Source organism: Kogia breviceps, chromosome 6 (genome assembly GCF_026419965.1).
Source record: "Kogia breviceps isolate mKogBre1 chromosome 6, mKogBre1 haplotype 1, whole genome shotgun sequence".
Taxonomy (NCBI): domain Eukaryota; kingdom Metazoa; phylum Chordata; class Mammalia; order Artiodactyla; family Physeteridae; genus Kogia; species Kogia breviceps.
This window is the reverse complement of record NC_081315.1, coordinates 27,732,576-27,749,377: the sequence shown is the minus strand read 5'-3', so window position 1 is coordinate 27,749,377 and position 16,802 is coordinate 27,732,576. Positions and strand designations below refer to the sequence as shown.

Here is a 16,802-nt window from a genome sequence, read left to right as displayed (position 1 = left end):
TCCAATAGTAAATTATATTTTATTTCATGTACAGAGAGCTTGGGGCTGAAAGGTGATGGTTGGGGAAACAGCACACAGGTGAGCAGCATGGAGGAGAAAGCCTGTTGTGAGCCCGCCGGTGCCCTAAGTCCGGTGAGTGTGGGGTCCTCAGGGCAGCTGTCCATACGGCAAGGAGCCTCTGTCCGCTGCCCTCTGGGTTTAGACCAATGCACCGCCCGCCCGCGGCAGCCCCTCCACAACACCAGAGTTAAGGGCACATCCTGCAAACACAGTTCCCTTTCAAGTGCACAGGGGGCGGGGGCGGGGGGGGTGCCCGGTGGTATGGCCGCCAGTGGGGCAGGCGGGCCGGCAGAAGGCTGCCCTTCCTCTCGCTCCACAGACGGGAAGATTAAAACTCACGAGTCCCAAGGCTTGAATATGCAAAGTCCATCCTGTTGACCTGGGCATCCTCCTCCCGCTGCACATATCCGCACAGCTCTACGCAGGTCTGTGCGGTGCGTCCCCTCTCCCCCAACGTCCAGCAGTATTCCACCCCACCCCCACCCCGGAGTGTCAGTCCGTGATCTGTCATTGCCTTGTGTCCAGGTGGCCGTGGGTTCACCCGGGGGGAAGACGGTCCTCACACCCCACAGGCGGGTCCTCGGGGGCCAGGGTCTGCAGCGGGGCCCTCACGGGCCAGTTGCTACAGCAGCTTGACGTAATTCTGTGGAATCAGGCCCCTCTTACCATTCAAAGTCCCTTCCAGCCAGCCAGGTTCTTTTGAGGTTTGCACTGAAAAGGAAGAGAAATCCTTTTTACCAAAATGCTCCCAGGTACTTTCCGCCTGGGAACTCACAGCACCGCTGTGGGTCTTAAAGGCTCAACCAACACCGAAACGGAGGCCGTTCCTGGGATGTCCGGTTACACATCTGCACAAGAGTTATTTATAGGTGCCTCCCCGGTCACCCCAGCCTTCAGCTGTCTTCACGCCACAGCCTCCTAACCGGTCCCCCCGCTTCCGGTCAGGCTCTTCCCAATCCACAGTGCACAAAGGAGCTCAATGAACTTTCCAGAACACACAGCTGGACACGGCACTGCCCTGCATAACATCCGCTGTCCGTAGGAACAAACGCAAGCTTGCACGGGCACCCGGCCCTGCCACCTTCCGAGCCACCAGTCACTCACCCCCAAGCACGGCATGCGGGTCACCCACGGCGAATCGTCCGGAGAAAGCCCCGGCTGAGCCTCTAGGCCTCTGTACCTGCAGCGCCGTCTGCTGACATGCCTTTCCCCACTTCTTCACCGGGGAATTCTTCCTCGTCAGAGACCCCAGATACCCTGTCCTCTGGGGAGTCTTCCTCGGCCATTCTCGGCACTTGCCAGGCCTCACCGGCATCCTCTGGGCACCTGTCTGACTGCCACCTGGACGGGGAACTCCTGAGGGCAGGCCAAGACCTTCCACAGCTGGGCACAGTGCCCAGCACACTCCACGCTCCACAAAGAGCCATGACGGACACACAGGACAGTGACCGCGGGCCGGACGGCAAAGAGCACAGGGTCCAGACATTCATCACCAGGGCTCAGAAGCATCCAGTAACCCCCAGCTGTGGGCAGGCCCCGACTCAGGCCTCGGCCACGGCCAGGAGCAGACGTGGCAGCCGTGCGTGTAGAAGAAAGGGGAGGTGCGGGCTGGATCAGCAGACCAAGTCGGGAGCTGGCCGAGCAAGGCAGCCGTGACCACAGCCCATCAGAAGATGGTTGACTGTGTGGCTGGAGCCCAGCACACGCGTCCACGTGCCCGATACACAAACGCTTCACGGAACGGTACTTCCTCACGGTGTGCGATGCACTCTTTTCTCTTATTTTTCGATGCTGATGGCAACTCAGAAAAAGGGGTTCATAACCCACTCCTGTGTAGCAAGCCACAGTCTGACCTCCGCATGGCTGGTCCTCTGCTTTCCTCCCCGTTTTATGCCTGGACAACCCTCCTTGCTCTTCAGATCCCAGCTGAGGTATCCCCTCCCTCCGAGAGCACTCCCAATGCTCCAGACCAGGTCAGAGCCGCCATATGTGCCCCCTACTCATTCCCGGTGAGCGCGCGCGTGTGTGTGTGTGTGTGTGTGTGTGTGAGAGAGAGAGAGAGAGAGAGAGAGAGAGAGAGAGACACACACACAGAGGACTCCCTCGTAGTCTAGGCTCTAACGTAAGACGACCTGCGTTCCCCAGCACAGTGCTTGACCAGGATGATTTGCTGAAAGGATGAATCAACAAACGAACCAGAGATGCACCTTCCAGGTGACCTGGTGGCACCCCTTTCTTCGCACCCTTTTACCCCGACATCGTTCCTCACAGCAGGGTTTTTAAGGGCTCTCACTTAATCCCACGCTGGCAAGGCCATCGGAGCACAGCCCCCATTGGGGAAAAGGACTGGATTCTATGGGCAAGGCACCCAGGGGTCGTACAACGCAGGGTGGGGCTCTGGGGGCCGAGTAGATCCTTTCCTCAAACACCCAGGGAGGTAGTGACCATGGGAGAGGAGTGAGGGCCCATTCCTGCTCGTTCCCACACGCTGGGCTGCCACCTGGCCACGATCTCCCGTGGGGACAGGGCAGGGCGGTAGCTCCAGGCCCCACACCAAGAGGCTGCTCACGGAAGACTCCCAGGACACACGGCAAACGGTACAGCACTCACTTGGCACACACTGTGTGCCAGCTACTGCCTGCGCCACAGACCCTGTCCTGCCACTAACGAGCTGTGTTGGCCCCGGGCGAGGCTCACATCCTTAAGAACCTGATGAGTATATGATGACAGTTACACCCATGCTCCCTGCTATCATGATCTTTTCTACTTGTGGCAAAATACAGGTAACATGTATCTGTAGATAACGTAACCACTGTAACCATCTTTAAGTGTACAGTTCAGTGGCATTGAGTACATTCAAAACGCTGTATAACCATCACCACTATCCATTTCCAGAACTTCTTCGTCTTCCCAAACTGAAATCCTGTCCCCATTAAACACTAACTCCCCATTCCCCCTCCCCAAGCTCCTGGCAACCTTTATTCTATTTTCTGTCTTCATGAGCATGCCTACTACAGATATTTCATATCAGTGGAATCATACAATATTTGTCCTTTGGTGACTGGGTTATCTCACTTAGCATAACGTCTTCAAGGTTCATCCACGTTGCAGCCTGTGTCAGAGTTTCATCCCTTTTATGGCTCAATACACTATTATATGTATAGACCACATTTTGTTTATCCGTTCGTCTGTCAGCGGACACTTGGGCTGTTTCTACCTTTTGGCTATTGTGAATAACGCAGCTACGCACATGGGTGTGTACAAATATCTTTGGGTCTCTGCTTTCACCTCTTTGGGCTATATATCCAGAAGAGGAATTACTGGACTACATGGTAATTCTATGATTCATTTCTGAGGCCCTGCCCTACTAGTTTCCCCAGCAGCTGCACCATTTTGCATTCCCACCAGCCATGCACGGGGTACCAATTTCTTCACATCCTCGCCAACACTCGTTATTTTCCATATTTTCGATAACGACCATCCTAACAGGTGGTAAGGTGGTATCTCACGGTGGTGTCTCCGTGTCCTCCCGACTTACCGTCCCATAACGAGGACACTGAGCCTGGGACAAGAATACTCTGTGAGACGCTTTCTCCAGAACAGAATCTGGTCTCAGCTTGGGGTAATTTTTGAGCATAATGTAAACAATATGAATGACAAATACCTAACTCATCATTATACAACAAATAGCAGGAACCCACACTCAACTCAAGAACTGCAGCCAACACGTACGCCTCCGTCCTGGGCTCATTCCTGTGTCCTGCCCTCCCCCCACACACACCCTCCCCCTGCTCCAAGGGGATCGGCAGCTTCAGTGCTGTGCTTCTCACTGTCTTACCCCAGCGATGGTTCCAACACAGGTTCATCGCGTACGTTTATATCCCTAATAATATACTGCTTATTTTGTTTATTTGTGAGCTGAACCAGAATCACACGCTATAGAGGCTTCCTGCACTTAATTTTTTTTTACTTAAAATGAGTTTCTAAGATTCCCTCATGTTAGGGATATATATAAGAACACAACTGTCAGGTTGTGGGGGTCTATAAGAGGGTCAACTTTCTAAGATAATGGCAAGCTGTCTTCCAAGGACTGCTCTTTATATATCTGAGGACTTTAAAATGAATCACCAGCGGCTTTGAAAGATGAATCTGGGCCACACCTGCTCCCCAAACAATGGACAGATCCTGTCTCCAGGTTAGAAATGAACAAAGTCTGGCAAACAAGGCAGCCAGCCTCCCTGCCCAGAGAGAGCCAGACCTTGGAAATCCTAATGCCGGGCAGCCCTGGGGAGGGAGACCACTCCCTGCTTGGACTGGTGGGTCCGGCAGCTGCAGGGCTACCTATCGGGGGAGAGAGAGCAGAACTGACTGGTCGCCAAGGTAACGTATTTCTGAGGTTCCCCAGGCCCAGGGAAAAGGGCACTGGCCTCTGGTTGTCACACACACATCAGCTGCCCTGAGACCTTACACACGGCGCCCCCTGGAGGATACGGGAGGCACTGCCCCAGAACAACAGCTAAGCATTAGTGCGTCTGCTATAGAAACGAATCTTCAGCTTAGAATTTACACTCAAGTCCAGGCCCACATGGTAAGAGCGAAGAGCAAGGAACACTTATGGGGCAAGGTGATTACTGAAGATCCCTTTCCCTTCCACACTCTGGGTCAGGATTTCCTACTGTTGCATATGTTTGCAACCGCGTGACTACTGACGATGCGGCCCAGGGGCCACTTTGACCTGGACTTTGTCTTCTCCAAAGGCCACTGAATGGCCTAAGCCAATTTCCTTTGTTGCCTGCACGAGGGACAAGAGCGGCTGTCAAGGCAAGAGCATTTATGGTAGCTAGAAGACTCCAAATGGACAGATGAACACAGAATAAACGTCTTAGGCATTTCAGCAATGTTAAGTATCCCTGGTCTGCAGGAAGGACGTGTTCCCAGCGACACTCCAGCGGCCGCCTGGAGCAACGGGAGCTGAGGCCAGGGGAGCTGCTGCTCCGGCCCGGCCTGCGTCCGTCATCGGAAGGCAAGAGCCGCAGCCGTTCAAGGAGAGGCACCACTAGACGTGCTCTGAGCAAACACTTCTAACTAGTTATCAAGTCTCTGCTAAGAGATCAACTGTGCACAGAAGTTGAAGGTACAAACACACGGAAAAGAATAAATCCTGCTTAAGGGTCTTCCATTTTCGGTGACCTTTAAGAACCACCCTAAGAAACAGTAAGTCTGGGGATGTGGGTTCCGATTGTGGTCCCCGTGCGTATCTTTGGCAACAGAAGACCAGGAGTAGGATGCGGGGGCTGCGAGGCAAGGAGCTCACACCAAACGAGATGTGCACGTGCTCCTGTACGGGGAAGGTGTCAACACATCAACAAGCGTCTCTAGAGCAGCTGGCCTGGGGGAGGACCTGAGAGGACACCAGCGCCACAGAGCCCGGAATCTGAGCGGTATGTGCCTTGGCTCAAAACGAAGCCGGGTGCACGGAGCTCCAAGCGAGGCTCCAAGGTCGGCAACATCCTCCACAATGTGCTGCACACGTGGCCCCAAATGCTGCCCTGACACATCACCACACGTGTGGACATCCTTGTGGATTAGGGTGGAGAAGCTGATGCCGAGAGAACTTAAGGAACCTGTCCAGGGTCACAGAGAAAGTGGAAAAGCCAACTGACCTCAGGCAAAATAAGTGCAGAGTTGATAGCTACCTGCTATCAATCACTCTCCTGTTCCCAAAACACACTGACTGTGTGTGTATGCCTGTATGTGTGTGTATACATGGATATGAGTAAGAGAGAGAGAGAGAGAGAGACACACACACACACACACCTACGCACACACTATTTTTCTTAGGAGGTCTCCTGCAAGTCACCAAGGGACTTTAAAAGTGCAGAATTTCAGTGTCCCGCGTCAGACATCTATCGGCCTTTCCCAATATCCAAGTTGGCAGAACCGGATTTGATTGGGGTCCTGACCCCCATTCCCATGTCTGCGTGCCCAGAGGAGAAGCCCCTGAACCCAGTGTGGTGCTGATTGATCTGAAGTCCTGGCTGGCAATGAGTTTAAGGGGAGCACATGACCTCATTCTTGCTATTGAGACGTGAGAGCAGGTCACCTAGGAAGGATGTTCTGAAAAAGTTTTCTCTTGCTTAAAAAAAGAACACAAGGGGCTTCCCTGGTGGCGCAGTGGTTGAGAATCCGCCTGCCGATGCAGGGGACACGGGTTCGTGCCCCGGTCCGGGAAGATCCCACGTGCTGCAGAGCTGCTGGGTCCGTGAGCCATGGCCACTGAGCCTGCGCGTCCGGAGCCTGTGCTCCGCAACGGGAGAGGCCACAGCGGTGAGAGGCCCACATACCGCCAAAAAAAAAAAAAAAAAACACAAGGATGAGTCAACCCCCCTTCTGCCGGGGCTGAGTGTGGCCATGAATGAGACCTGGAACTGGGACAGCCATCCCACCCGCACTAGGGAACCAGCCAGAGGCCCCTGTCCATAAGCAGAGATGGAAACACTGTGGTCTTGGGTGACATCTTTGAGAAGGTGATTAACCGGCCCCTGGAGCTCCCCACATGCAGACTTCTTACTGCGTGAGCGAATCCGCTTTCATGACAGCTTTAACCAGCTCTATCTGTTACTTGCAGCCAAAGGCATTCTAATACATACACCTTCCACCAAGGTAAGTATCACATGAACAATACTGTGTTCTGAGCCCCCGAACAAATCTAATCAACCACGCAGCGTCCAAATGCATCCTCAGTTCCTAAATGGTGGGTTTCGGTGCTCTCCGCTTTCCCTTCGGCCATACGCGTGCCCATACATGACAGGCCTGGAGGAGGGCAGCTAACTGACTCTCCTGCCAAAACTGCATGCATGTATGTTATGGTGACAAGAGAACCGATCTTTGCTTCTACCCCAAGAGCAAAATTTCTCCACGAAGTATAATTCTGTCATACGTGGGGTTTTTTGTTGTTGTTTGTTTTCTTTCTGACACTATCAGGAGTCTCTGGCTCTCCAGAGTACGTCTCACACAGATATAGAAATCTACTCTAAATGAGGCAACTTGCTTTCTAAAAAACAATCATCAGCACATGCCGCATTACTGACAATATAGCACCAGGCGTTGTGTTGATATACTCCATATATTCCAAACATTCTGGCTAATCAACCATTCCATTCCAAGCATCGAAGGTTCTCGCTGCCTCTCCAGAACCCTTTTGGGCAGCTCTGCCCCCACACAACATCACTGTTTCCATAGCAACCAATGAATTTCATAATGAGGAGGACTGGGAAGGAAGAAATCAAGGGGGGGGAGGGAAGAGATGTACACTGAACCATGGGAGGAATTTGTGAAATCTGAAGCCGGGCATAGCTCCTCAATGCTTATATGTGACTGTTAAACATGCAAACAAAAATCTACACCCTGGTTTCAGTATGCAAAGTCAATACCCGTATCTAGAGATTCATGCACTATTCAAACAAGCAAAACTCATGTAAAGCCTAAGAATGGTAAGGGAACGATAAACCAAAATTGGTCGACAAAGCACTTGTCCGTAGCTCAGAGCTGGTGAACGTGAAGCGTTTAGGAGGCTAGGGTGGGGATGCTGGGGGAGGAAAACAGAGGATGCAAATCACAGACATCTCTTGATTCCAAGGGGCACCGGCTCCTCTACATCAGGAGAAAGATATCGCGAATGAAGACACTCAAGAGTTACAAGAGTTGGAGAATAACCAAGATTAAAGCGCAAGTGGCGTTCGGTTCCTGGGAGCCACGTGGGCAGGCTTTCGCCCCATCCAAAGCATCAAGGGACAGACTTCTGCTCCTGACGACCCCACAGCCAGGGGCCGCCTGTCTGCTCTGGGCTGTAGACCCTCTGGGCCGGCAGAAGACAGCCTCCCACAAAGCCCCCACCAACACTTACCATTCTCAAAAATCGCTCCTATTTCAAAAGACAATTCCGAGCTGTGCTCTGCTTCACACGGGTACACTGCCCGGGCCTTCCGATAGATGACGCTGAAGAGGGAACACGCAAGGCACCAAGTGAAACATGAGAAACCTCACCTTTCCCCGGCCCGCACTGCCCAAATCTCATTTTTATGTCGCCAGCGCGGCAGCTCTTTCCAAAAAGGCAATTAGCGGGAAAGGGAACATCGGGCAAACGAGAGCGCTTGACTGTCAAGTAAATGACGGGTTTCAAACCCCAGTCTTTCTTTAGGGAGCCCCTCCGAGAAGCTTTCCCTGAACCTCTTCACCTACTTCTCTCCTCTCCGCTCAGTGGGATGCCCTTCCCTCGCGTTCAGCGTTATTAGAACCACAGGGCACGTTTATTTCTGAAGCATTTCGGTTTATCTATTAAGGAAAAGCACCGGTGTCTTGAGATGGAAGGCGAGGCAGGGAAGGGCAGAGGCGTACGGACACTAAGTGGCTCTAGCCACGCACCCTCGGACACCCATCTGTCTGCAGGGACGCTCTGCTTTCACGCCACCCTGGAAGGGGCTCATTGCTCTCAGCTGGGTCTTGCCCCCAAAAGGTACATCAGGCTCGGCTTCTCAACACTTGTCAAAACATCCTGTGTGTTCTTGTGGGAAAAGAACACAGTGGGGAAGGATGGAAAGCAGGCTGTCAGCCAGATGCACACCAAGGCAGAAGGAAAGCATCCCGCCTCACCGGAGCAGGGGAAGCCTCAGCCTGCTGTCCCGGAGGAAGGGCTTTGCTAAAGGTCAGCACCTCTGGCCTCTGCGCCACTCGCCCATTAAAAAGCTGTGTTAATTATGGTGTCCGGTGCCCCATTTACCTTCCTTTAAAACAAACCATGTGCTTTCTATTCGTGTATAAAAAGTTCTTCCAAAATACGTGGTTTCACAAATGCACAACCAGCACCAAAAAGAGTAGGTTCAAGCAGGTCTCACATAAGGCAAACCTCTAAGAATGTACTTGCTCTTGAACCTTTAAGTCTAAGGCAAGGTTGTAAATGTTGTCCACAAAGTCCAGGAGACCGGAAGCTTTTTCCATGTGGGGGGGGCACAAGAACTTGCTCGGGTTGATCAAGCCCCTCTGTGTGCCGCCCTCACATTCTATATCACACTCCAAACCACGTACCTTTCAGGTGGCTTGTCCGCTACGGTGGCAGGAAGAGAGAGGGGGAAAGACGACAGCTTGGGTGAAGGAGGTGTAACAGCTGGGTTGCAGCTCGGTGTGGCTGGTGACTGAGGGTTAAGCCACTGAACCGTGGATGATCGGGCGTGGCTTGGGCTAAGTGGGGAAGTTTGAAGAACAGGATTAATAGTATAAAGGCCATGGAACACCAAATACATGACACTCCATTCCTCAATGGCTAGGATGATAGTTCCTTTCTCTCTCCTGATGACTGAAAGGGACAGAGTCCTCTCCAACTCCTCCCAGGTCTGTAGCCCCAAGAGCCACACCTCAAAACTAGAGATGCCTCACTGTACTTCTTCAGGTTTGTGGAGAAGATCTAGTTTTGTCCAACCTAGCGCCATACTGGTGCACTAATTACAACACCAGAATCCAACAGCCAAAACTAGTTGCTTGGACTTTTGAGTTATTCATGTTTTCTGCTTATAAGGAAAGTCACAAGAATCTACAGTCAAGGCCATGACCTATAGCTCTAAATATTCAACAGTGGCCTTTTAATGTCTAAATTGGTACAGCCATTACAGAGAACAGTACGGAGATTCCTTAGAAAACTAAAAATAAAACTACCATTATCACCCAGCAATCCCACTACTGGGCATATACCCAGAGAAAACCATAACTCAAAAAGACACATGCACCCCAATGTTCACTGCAGCACTATTTACAACAGCCAGGACATGGAAACATAAATGTCCATCAACAGAGGAATGGATAAAGAAGATGTGGTACATACATACAATGGAATATTACCCAGCCATAAAAAGGAACAAAATTGGGTCATTTGTAGAGATGTGGATGGACCTAGAGACTGTCATACAGAGTGAAGTAAGTCAGAAAGAGAAAAACAAATATCATATATTAAGGCATATATGTGGAATCTGAAAAAAATTGGTATAGACGATCTTATTTACAAAGCAGAAAGAGAGACACAGACATAGAGAAGAAAGGTATGGATACCAAGCGGAGATGGGAGGAATTGGGAGACTGGGACTGGCATATGTACACTATCGATACTATGTACAAAATAGATAACTAATGAGAACCTACTGTATAGCACAGGGAACTCAACTCAATGCTCTGTGGTGACCTAGATGGGAAGGAAATCCAAAAAAGAGGGGATATACATATACATATAGCTGATTCACTTTGCTGTACGGTATAAACTAACGCAATATTGTAAAGCAACTACACTCCAATAAAAAAATAAAAATAAATAAATAAATAAAGCTCTTTCATCTGGTCATATACCTGTGGCAACTCAGAACAGAATGCCACTGGGAATCAAGATTCCTCTAGAGTGGACCAAAGACTAGCATTTAAGGGAGAAACCAATGAACAGTAAATCTTTGGTGACCTTAACATTCCCTAATAGTTGCCAATTTTGAAAATAAGTTAATGTAAAAAGGGTCAGTAAGCAGACTCATGGAGGGGCCTCTAAACGTGGAGGGTTTGATAAAGACGTGTTGATCTGAATAAATTATTCTTCAATGATCTCAAAACTGGAGGCTTGTGACTATGGTCTACGAAGCTTGCTTTAAAAGCACAGTGCTGAAAGCTTCTCGTTTTACTCAAGTACGTTTTCAACACATATGTATTCAATGCTGCTATACCCTCACCTCAAGTTCACCCTCTTTGGCTAAAACCAGTTTCTACGAGCAGCTTCCGTGTCCTTCCATATTACTGAGCATTCTCTTTGATTCTTCTTCTAAAGCAGAACTAACACCACGTCCTGTCCATTTTTCCTGCAAAAAGCTCCCAGGCTGTTCCTTTCTCTACGCTCTTGTCATGAACAGGAGACGATGCCCTTCTCACCGCTCATGTTGGTGTCATGGCGGGGGTCTCCTAGCCGAGCCCCTAGAGCCCCAGGCCTCCCATTCGGCCAGTTCCATCAGCCACATTCAGCCACCTGGGTAAGACCCCGTCCACCCCGCGTGCCTCCCCAGGAACAGGTGTGCTCTCCCACCTGCCCTGGCAGCCTGGCTGCCCAGCCCACAGCCGTGCTCCCCTGACTCCCCCTCCACCCCCCTCAGACCCTTCCGCTCCTCTGCTGGCTCCAATCTGTCCCTCCCCCTGGCTCAGCTCCAGCCGTGCCTCCCCCAGTGCTTCTCCTCGGGGCTCTCTAAGTCACAGACCTTCTCCGGAGGCCCGTCACCCCAATACATGGGAGGGTCGATCGGCGTGAGTTGTTCTGTGTTGGTTTCAGACACTTCTCTCGCCTCTGGCTTGAGAGCAGGTGGGTAGCTCTTTGTGCAGATTCACAAAGCCGGGCAGAGGGCGTGGCACAGGAAGTCTTCAAGCCACATGTGAGCAGCCAGTTCACATGTGCTAACACTACGACTGAGTATTATACACCAGGCCTATGAAATATTGCCTTACTGACTTGATAGATATTTAGTACACAGAAGGTTGCCTTTACTCTGATCAGAAAAGGGGGGGAAGGAGGAACATCTTAAGAACATTATTCTCTGAACAACTTATTTACAATCCCCCTATCCAGCCATTCATTTGGAAGTCATAAAACCTACTTCATACCAGGCAAAGACACCTAGAAATCTCAAGGTCATCTGTATCACCAACAGCAAAAGTCACTCCATTCTTCAGCAGAAAATGAAACTTTAATGGGCTCTTACTAATCAGGAAGGGAGAAGATGGCGTGAGTGAAGCTCTGACAGAGAATTTAAGACCATAGTTAGCCAAACAACTGCCATGTTATCTCCCAGCAATTACTCAAGGCGCTGGTGGTGGTGGAGGATGAGGTATGTTACCCCACCCGAACCAACCCTTCCTGGTCATAAATAGTCAAGTGATGAAACGATGGCCATCTATCTGCTGAGAGGGAGGACAGCTACGGGATAAAGATAAGGTAACAGTGTACGTATTTATAAGGCTCTTTAAAAGTAAAGGTCATAAATTTTACAGCTATGATCTACTTCATCCTCACATCTTTCTTTTAAAAAGAAACGTTTTGTTTTGTTTTTCTGTAAAGGGAAAATACTCCTTCTGGCAAGTGAAAGAATTGTCGGAATAGCAAGTGCAGAAGGGAAGGGCCTATCCTTAGCTCGGCTTTCTCCACCCTGTCCCCAAACGGGAACTCAGAGTCACCCACCCTTGTCCAGAGTCAAGCTCGCAACATGAGCCTTGCTTCTTGGTTGGTTCTCTGTGATTTTTCTGTTTTCTGTCAACACACAGATGTGCTAATGTGATCCCACACTCACTGGTTCACCGAGAGTCTTTTCAGGCTTCCCACTTAGACCTAAATTTCTGTATTTGAGTCCCTCGGTTTCCGCACAGTACCTCAGAAGCCTCCGCTCGGGACTTCTCTGCGGGCGTGAACTTTGTGAACTTTGCAGACTGGACTATTCATATTCGCCTCTAATATGGGGAGGAGGTACCATAAGTCACGTGGAGAACTGAGTCCTGTGAAAGAGGAGACCTGCCCAGCAAAACAAAGTTCGGGAAACGGAGCCAAGTAGCCATGAGGATACAAGAAACTTTCCATGGGCTTCTTCGCTGGGAAGGAGTGGGAACGAGGCAGGAAGCGGTTAAATATACTCAAGACCTAAGACCTGAATTCTCGCCTCAGCCAGCAGAGGCCAGACGATGTTTCACAGGTGTCTCCAAAAGCAACCTGCCAACATTTTTCTTTTTTTTTTGGAAGGCAAGAAATTGTAAACATGAGTTTCTTTATATAAATCGTCTCCTACTTCCCAGAATTTGGGTTTTATTTTGTTTTCTGGTAATAAGGATCAAAAACTATTTTTTAACTATTTAATTCTTTAAAAGATAATACTTATAATTTTCTCAAAAAGCAGTAAAGTATTCCTTTTAAAGGAGAATTTCTGACATTGTCTTTCTCTTCTTTGACTTAAAACATTTTAGAGGAACCCTAGGCATTTGGGAAACGGCAGCCCAGAGCAAAGGTCTAGCAGTTTTTCTCAGCCTGGGCCTCTAGAGAGAAGGCGCCCTAAAGCATCCGTGTACATAATGAATTAATACGTCTCCTGCACGTCTAGAACTGTTCTAGCTACCCGTGTGCTGGGAGACAACTCAATACGGGTCTTTGGTGTTTCTGCACTTCTAGTGAGCAAAGGCTGGATTATCTTTTCAGGGATGTTTTTAGAGCACAGAGCCTTGGAAGATAAAGTTGTGTCTGCCCCTGGAGTGAAGAGCAGGCTTTACTGTCCGTCATAAAAGACCTGGTTTTCCTGAGCTCTGGGTTTCTCTCTGGCTAACCCTCCGCAGGCAAGTGTTATCTGGAGTGTTAGCATCCCCCTGGCACCACCCTGTGGAAACTGGGACTCGGATTAACACTCTGAGGACTGCTACGGCTGTGATTAGTACAGTCCTTTGACTCTGACCAGGAGCCCAACGCCTTCCGCCAGCGTCCTTGTAATCATGGTAGGCCAATGCGGGACCCTGCGAAGCAGAGTCAAATTTCAGATGTCACAGTTCTTGACAGCATCCTTGGGAGCACTGAGAAAATACTTAGGTCATTTGTTGTATTCTGTGGTTCAGAGAACCCTGGCTAAGAAAGTCTTTGGGACTTTCAGATCAAAACTGGTAGGTGAGCTAAGAATTAAAAAGCCCATTACCTGGGGCTTCTCTGGTGGCGCAGTGATTAAGAATCGGCCTGCCAAGGCAGGGAACATGAGTTCGATCCCTGGTCCGGGAAGATCCCACATGCTGCGGAGCACCTAAGCCCGTGTGCCACAACTACTGAAGCCGCGCGCCTAGAGCCCGTGCTCCGCAACAAGAGAAGCCACCACAGCAAGAAGCCCGCGCACCACAACAAAGAGTAGCCCCCACTCGCCACAACTGGAGAAAGCCCACCTGCAGCAACAAAGACGCAACTCAGCCAATAAATAAGTAACTTTAAAAAAAAAAAAAAAAAAAAAAGCCCATTACCTGCTAGAACACATAGAATATTTCAAGTGTTCTCTCCTACCACTTCCCAAATTTAGGCACTTTTTTAAAAAAACAAACCTATTTAATTCCTTCTTCCTCGTGCCCCTTTAACTATGGACTTCTGATGAGCAAGACTAGCAAGGTCACAAACCACCGATTTTATTGAATAATGAGCTGCTGAGCAATTTTAATCATTGCTTTTTAATAAAGCACCTCAAGTGCCATGTTTCCTGAAAACCAAGCTGTGGTTTGCAAAAATGCAGGCAGAAGTCTACTCTTCCTGAAAAGCTCAGAAACCACATTTACCAAAACAGAAATAAATTACAGAGAAATATGAATATGTTTCTCTTCCCAATTTCACACACTAAACTGAAAGCATCATGACTCCTCTCTGTCTTCGGGGCAAAAGAGCCAACCCCCCCCCTTTGAGGAGAAATGTTTCCTTCTCAAAGAAAAGGAAGAAATGGAAACAAGAGGGTGTCACTAAAAACACAGAGATTTCCTCCTGCTAACTCAGAAGCTCATCCTCGAAAACTTTCTGACATTGGAAGGCTACCTGGTATTCCAAAGGCAATGGGAAGTCTCCTGCCTAGGGGCGGGGCAGGTGGAGGGGCTGGGGGGGTGGAACACACATTTGTGAAGGTGACGAGCGAGTTCTCTCCACTAACAAGAATCAATCAGCACTCACAGGTCTGCACGTCAGGGAAAGACCGCGTAGCTTTCACAATGGGGACAGTAAACCCTCAATGACATGAAATTATGACCGCTTCTGTGTATGTGTACAGTTTACAGAGTTCATTTTTCTGAAAATGTAACAAATCAGAGCTATACGCTGCTTGGGATTCAAACTGTGACCCGATCGTCTCCAATACCAGACTCCACGCACCATGCATATTAAAAAAAAAACTTTTTGGCAGCAGAAAAGCACAAACATTTCAGAAATTGGGGAGGGGACTTAGGGCCCTAACTGTTAAAATGTGACAACAGCTGCACCAGTCACCAGAGAACGTCTGCCTCTAACAAACATTTCTTGCAAAGCATAGGCAGGTCAGGCTCTGGGCAATGCTGGCAATACAAGTGCCCGATTCCAGGCTCTGGGAGCACAGAGCGTAATTTAGCATTTGAGGGAGGATACGTAACAAGAAAAGAAATGACTGCGTCTCTGAAATGATTAAATCCCCCAAACGCCAAGATATGTGACGATGGCTTTTATGATGTCGGCGTCAAATCAGAAGCTTGCACCGGAAGGAAAGATTTTAAAACCTCATTTGCAAGGTCTCCGAGCAGAGGCTAACACATTAGTGAAGTGATCTTTCATTCCAGGCTGGGAAACAACATGCAGCATAAGTCTAGAACAGCTGTCCTGGGCAAAAGTGTTTGAAAATGTTAATAAAGACAGAAGGAAATACTGTCGATCTGCATATTATGGGAAATCTCTGTCCAAATAAATGCCACCATTCTCCTTTAAGGGCCAGAGTGGGGGAATTCCCCAGCCAGCACGCTGTTGCTTCCAAGTGAGCACAGCAAGGGACACAGCAGCGGGGCTAAGCATGCACCTGTGACAAGTGGCCATAATCTACAGCACTGGGCCGGGAGGACGTCACTGATCATTAGGAGGGTTCGAACTGGACCCTGTTCGCTCATCACTCATGGCCTGAGAACTACCTGTCAGGCCCCATGCCTGCCCTGGGGACACCCAGGGAACTATCACAGCTGTTTTCCACGAGCACCCAGGCAGGTGAGAAGAGAATGACAAACTGATGATCACGACGCAGCGGGATGAGCGCCACGTAACAGAGAGGTGGCCAGGGTCCCGCGGGAGGACAGAGGAGGAAGCAGCTGCCACGTGGGCCGCCAGGGAGGCTTTCCGCCCCGAGCCGACGGCGCCATTGTCAGTATCCTCACGCCCTCCCTACATCCTGGCACCGGCGGTGCTGTGCCAGGCACAACTGGCACGTGTTAGTTCACTCATTCCCAGCTATGCTGCCGTTCCACGTGACACATGAGAAGCCGACAGCAGAAAGGTGACGGCGACTTACTCAAGGTCAATGTCGGGTCAAAACCCCGTTGTGGCCAGACCGCAGGGAGCTCACAGCCTCAAGTCCCTCCGAGCGAGCGGCTGGAGTGGGACACGAGGAGCTGAATGGAGAGAGATGAGCGTCAGAGGAGCTCAGGGGGCAGGACCACTGAGTCAGATGCTCACATGCAGGGCGACCGAAGGATTTTAATCACACCGATGACAACTGCATGCGACGCCGCCACTCTGCAGAGACCCCGGGTTCCAAAGACGGCCCTGGCAGTGTGCCCATTTGCTGTTTCCTCATCTCCCTCAGCTTGTTCCTTTTTTTGTTTAAAAACAAAAGGAGGCGGGAGGGGAAGGGGGAGAGAGGGGAGGACACTTCTCACTCTCAGAGGCTGGGGCAGAGCTGGTGTTATCAGCCTCGGTTGAGGGTCCCCCACAACTGAAACCTGGGAGAAGAACCATCTCCCTGGTCTCAGTTTCCTTAGCTGAAATGAAAGTAAGTGTTAAGAGGCCGGGTGGCAGTAGGATGTAAATAAGACGACAGGTATAAAGCGCCCAGCAGTGACTGGAGAGCAGACAGCACTCAACAGGTGAAGCCCTTCTTGTGAGCATTAGGTATACTGCCTCTGCTTTCCAAGCTTACATCTTCACCAATGAATCATTTTCTTTACCA

General features: G+C 50.1%; 1 protein-coding gene across 15 annotated transcripts in view; it reads right to left on the bottom strand.

The window, feature by feature from the left end:
• The window catches only part of ARHGAP10 (Rho GTPase activating protein 10), a 329,300-nt gene continuing 312,498 nt past the window's right edge, over nt 1–16,802 (bottom strand). For 10 of the 15 annotated variants that reach the window (XR_010840990.1, XR_010840992.1, XM_067035620.1 and 7 more), the window contains 3 exons: nt 9,145–9,297; nt 7,967–8,058; nt 1–771 (listed from right to left, as the gene is read on the bottom strand). Coding sequence is in view for 11 of the 15 variants with exons in the window: in XM_067035620.1 (XP_066891721.1) it covers nt 683–771; nt 7,967–8,058; nt 9,145–9,297 (334 nt within the window). In the remaining 4 variants the exon portion in view is untranslated. Of the gene's footprint in view, nt 772–7,966; nt 8,059–9,144; nt 9,298–10,248; nt 10,289–16,802 lie in introns of all 15 variants that reach the window. The other 5 variants (XM_067035631.1, XM_067035633.1, XM_067035632.1 and 2 more) reach the window with 2 other exon arrangements.